The 4,572-nt window shown below is 39.6% G+C and overlaps 1 protein-coding gene across 1 annotated transcript in view; it reads left to right on the top strand.

Moving 5' to 3' along the window:
• Positions 1-4,572, top strand: part of nphp4 (nephronophthisis 4) — a gene marked incomplete in the record, with an annotated part of 148,332 nt that overhangs the window by 103,691 nt on the left and 40,069 nt on the right. The window contains 1 exon segment of the mRNA XM_035655832.1: positions 1,874-2,061. Coding sequence (XP_035511725.1) covers positions 1,874-2,061 — 188 coding nt within the window.

Here is a 4,572-nt window from a genome sequence, read left to right as displayed (position 1 = left end):
CAGCTACTGTAACTGTAACATTTAAATGTTTCTTCAGTTAATGGTTTATGTAAATTCAGTGTGTTAGTTGAATGGGTGGGCAGTACTGTGTCATCTCGCTGTAATTTGAGCCCCTTATAGAACAGTTCTAGTTTAGGGACACGGTGACATGACTAATAAGTCATACAAAATAAGGAACACAAGCAGTCAGATGATCAGACAGGCCAAACACCATGCTATTGTAGTTGCACGTGCACACATTGTGCACAAGACATTCATTTTTGTCCCACTGAGACTGAGCAGAGCGGTCAGTTGTTTCCAGCACAGCTTTCTGCAGCACAGCATCCCTATCCTGTTTATCCCATACACGCTGGCAATTAAATCACTTCCTTTCTGCAGGCGAGTTGGAAGGAAGTTTGGTAGCAAAAATCTAGTTATACTGTAAAATCACAACAGCAAATATTTAAAGCCTTTGGGTAAGTTGAAACAGAATATTTCAACAGAACAGATATTTTAATAACAGAAAGTATGGATTTTTACTTTAATTTGTGTGTTGTGAAGGCATTATTTGATTCTTCTGTTGTTTTCTGAGTCCACCTTAAGGCAATCGAAAGTGAAACCTGAAATCCCATATAACATTGCGTATATCTGTGGCTCACTGCAGAGTGGGTTGGGGGTTACCTCATAATTATGACAAACAGGTATGGCAGGGGTTTAGGCAGCAGCAGCACTTGGGCAAGCGTGGATGGCAATGTAATTTCTACCTCTCACCCAGGCGCCATAATTATCAATATTGTCTGTTTACAGAATGAATATTAATGCCCGCTCCTCTCTGAAGAATGAGCACAGCAGCATCTTTAACAGTGGAATATCAGAGCATGTGATTGACTGCAAGGTCACACAACTCTCTTATTAGATTCCACTTTGATGACGGCAGGTCCATGGTCGTGGTGGGGGGGCTCCCAGCAACTCCCTGCTTGTTTTCAAACGCCTTTCCTTTTTTCCCTCATTATTGAATACCCGATGACTGATTGCTAATCTGCTCATCACACGGAAACAGAAAGAAGCTCATCCTGAAACTCGTCATTATTTAATGTGTTCTGTGCTAAATCGAGTGCTTGCAGGCTCGCCGGGACTTTTTGTGGGCCATCAGCAGTTTGAAGTGGATATTTAGATATGCATACGTGTGTGTGAAATCACACTCAGAGGATGGTGTTTGTAATACGCACCATCAGGAGGTTCTCTTAGTCACAAATTCTTTTGTTTTTCAATAGGAGTCCTAGTATACAAAAAAATGCATACAATTTCCTTTGTGTTTACAGAATATAACACTTTTTTAGAGACGAGATTTCCTGTCTTCCACATGACTAGTTTTCATGCCGCGTTATTAAGAAGGAGCCAAGTTATCCACTTATTATGGATCAAAAGTATAGTGCTGAGTTTGTACCTACTCAATCAGTGGTCCAATTTATAGCCACTTTTAAGGTGTGATTTACCCCCTTAAGTTCTAATCCTCATTTTGATTATTGGGTTTTCACTTTTAAGAAGCTGTAAAGCTGAATTACCAGCTCCAGTAGGACGTGCAAGACATGCATATTTGATTTTTTTCTTTCCTGGAATTGTCTGAGGTAAATCATTAGCTGAAATGTGATTTACTCTCCCAGGTTGTTAATGACATTCTCAACCATTCATTTTCAAATATGCACACCACTCCACTCCCCACATAGATTTTGTAATAAAAATATCACAGTTACTGTTTAATTGATAATATCTAGGGAAGCAAATCAATCACTTGTGCATTTATTTACATGCAGCATTGCCGTATTACTGTCAATTACTGCGCTGCGAGTGATCACTGCTTTCTGAATAATCATCTGCCTCCGTCTTTTGACAGAATACCAACGGCGGGTGTTGGTCGCGATTGGCCTGACAACGTCTACTTCACCTTCCAGTTCTATCGCTTCCCACCAGTCACATCTCAGCAGCTCAAACTACTGACCAGTGACAAGGTTCAACAGAAAGCTAGCGATCCCCTTCCCTGTGTCCTGGCCTCCATCAACAAAGACGGCGCTGTCAACTCTGGTAAGGATCCACGGCTGCAAAAAAAATGCTGTTCATTTCCTCACTGAAACAGAGAGGCAAAAGTTTGAATGCACTTTGAGCTTCTTAAAGGCAACTTTTAAACTTTCTGTTTTTTTTCAGCTTTTGACTTCCATTTGTATTAGCGTATTATGAAACTAAAAAGACTTGAAACTTTCTTGAGATAACTAATCTATCACAGTCAAACATGTCGAATTATGTTATCAATGCACAGTTATACGGTTGAGAACACTAACTGACAAATTCTTGCTGTCTGGTGCATTCATGTCTATGTCAGAATGTGGAAAAATGCATTTATCTATATAAAAACACATTGTATGTCCACTCTGGTAAGTCCCTGCCATTGATTACAATCATTGTTGGAGTCGTGTCTCCGTTACGGATTCTGGATATAAGCCGGGCTGTGATTTATTGTACTGCTCTCCAGGTTTACATTGTAGAATCAGTGTCTACAAACTGCAAGCTCGTTCCATGATGGTCCATGATGTTCTCTGGTGCTGAGGCACTTCTCTTTCAATCAACCGAGCGGGCGCTGATTGATGTCAAGTCTATTCATGTAGCAACTAATGAAATGGAAGAGATATTACAGCTTCTGACAGAGCGTGATATTGAACACACAAACAATCCCCCCCTCCCTCGTTCCTACGCCTACCCATATTCTCCATTCCCCAGACATACACTCCGGTCTAACTCCGTCAATATTTCTCTGTCTGTCTCTGCATCTCCCTCAGTCTATATCATCCAGTGTGCACTTCCACAAAGCCCTCCTACATTCAGACAAATCCTTCTATATATTCTAAGGCTGGGAGCCTTTCCACCTATTTACTCATAACTGCTGAACTACTAAAGCTTCCCTTCCGTATTTGAAGGATTAAGCGCTACTGTTATCATTTAACAGTTTATTCGCTCACAGCTTCTCTTAGTGTTTAAGCACGTAATTGTTTCCTTAGGAATCAAAATCTGAGTAATCTGTATTTTCCTTTACTTGCTGAACCTCCAAAAAGAGTCATCTTGATGTACAAAAGAGAGCTACCCTTTCTGAGATGTTATTATAGTTTGTCATGAAAACATTAGCTAAACTGAGTGGATCCAGAGGAAATTCTGCTGTGATATTAAATTGTATTTATTTTTTTATTTTTTTGGGTCATTACAGACTGATATGAGAAAGACACAACATCAACATTTGGGAATTATCAACATTTCTAATTGCTCCCAAAATGACTAGTCTCATCAGTTGAATATATCAAGTTACAAACATAGTCTGAACATGCATTTAAAGACCTGGAGGTTCTCTGTGTCTGATTTTATTGGGAGAGATGCTGATTTTGTTTAATGGTATTGATGTTTAAACGCGAATTATATAACCAGGGTATTAAAAGATAAATAGATGGTGAGAGGAGGAGAGAATGAGTGAAGATGGAAAACAAACATTGTTTTGCTTCTCATTGCTAAATAAAGCAGAAAAGACAATGGAAAACGCCTGTGTTTAAACAACTAAATAATAACTATTTAAATAAAAATTCCCTGTTTTCCCTGTTGGATTTTTGTCACGACAGCCTTACTTGGTCTGGTATGACCGCTAGCTCATAGTGGCTGATGTTAGCAAGCTTTAGATAGATGTTCCTGTAAAACTGACACTGCTGTCACTTTGCTGACTTTATGACTCTTATCTGCTCTCACCTTTTAGTATGTCACAGATAAACATTTCAGGTTTTATCAAAAATAAAACAAGAGACGAACACAGTACCTCAACAGGAGACACAATTGTTTGTGGTCTCAATCTGCTTGATTTCAGTCAGGTCACCTAATGATAATGTCTATGAAGCAACTGAGTCAAGACAATCTTGGGAAATTAGGGGCCACTCAGTGTGCTATTATCCTAATTGCCACTTGCAGTCACAGTGATTGCTGTTCAGTAAAGGTGATTTAGTCTTGATAATAAGCTGCACTAATATTTTCATATAGGCAATGGAATAAATAACTGAAGAAAGGTTTATGACTGGAAATCTGGTCTAGGCAAAAACGTAACTGGTGGAATTTCCTTCTTATAGCAATACTCAGTAGTCGCAGCTACACTCTATCAATCCGTTGTGACGGTTCCTCCTTCAAGAGCAGGTGTAGTTCATTAACATTGTGTGTATGATTGGCTCCACTCGAGTCACTGTACTTCAGTAGATTTAAAGTCATGATTTTGACTTTCACTAAGTTCTTCTGTGACAGCCTTCCTGTTACTTTTCTCAGGGTCATAGTGAAGGTGTGTGACCCAGAAACAGGTAAAATGATATTCTTCTGTAAAACATATAGCATTGAGTTGATAGACTGTTGTCTGTATTTAGTGCTTTGTGAGTGTTCGTACCCTGAGGCAGTGCTACCTGCTACTCCCTCCATGCGTCATTTTAGAGATGAGCTGCTGGTATTCAGCGTGGCCTCGAGAGAATATAAAATAAGCAGTAATATTTTGTGGGGTTTTTTTTGTTCTTCCCCCCCCCCCCC

This window comes from Morone saxatilis, unplaced genomic scaffold (assembly GCF_004916995.1).
Source record: "Morone saxatilis isolate NCDOM2014 unplaced genomic scaffold, NCSU_SB_2.0 Contig15, whole genome shotgun sequence".
Lineage (NCBI taxonomy): Eukaryota > Metazoa > Chordata > Actinopteri > Moronidae > Morone > Morone saxatilis.
The sequence above is the reverse complement of the archived record's forward strand: the minus strand, read 5'-3'. Positions and strand labels throughout refer to the sequence as shown.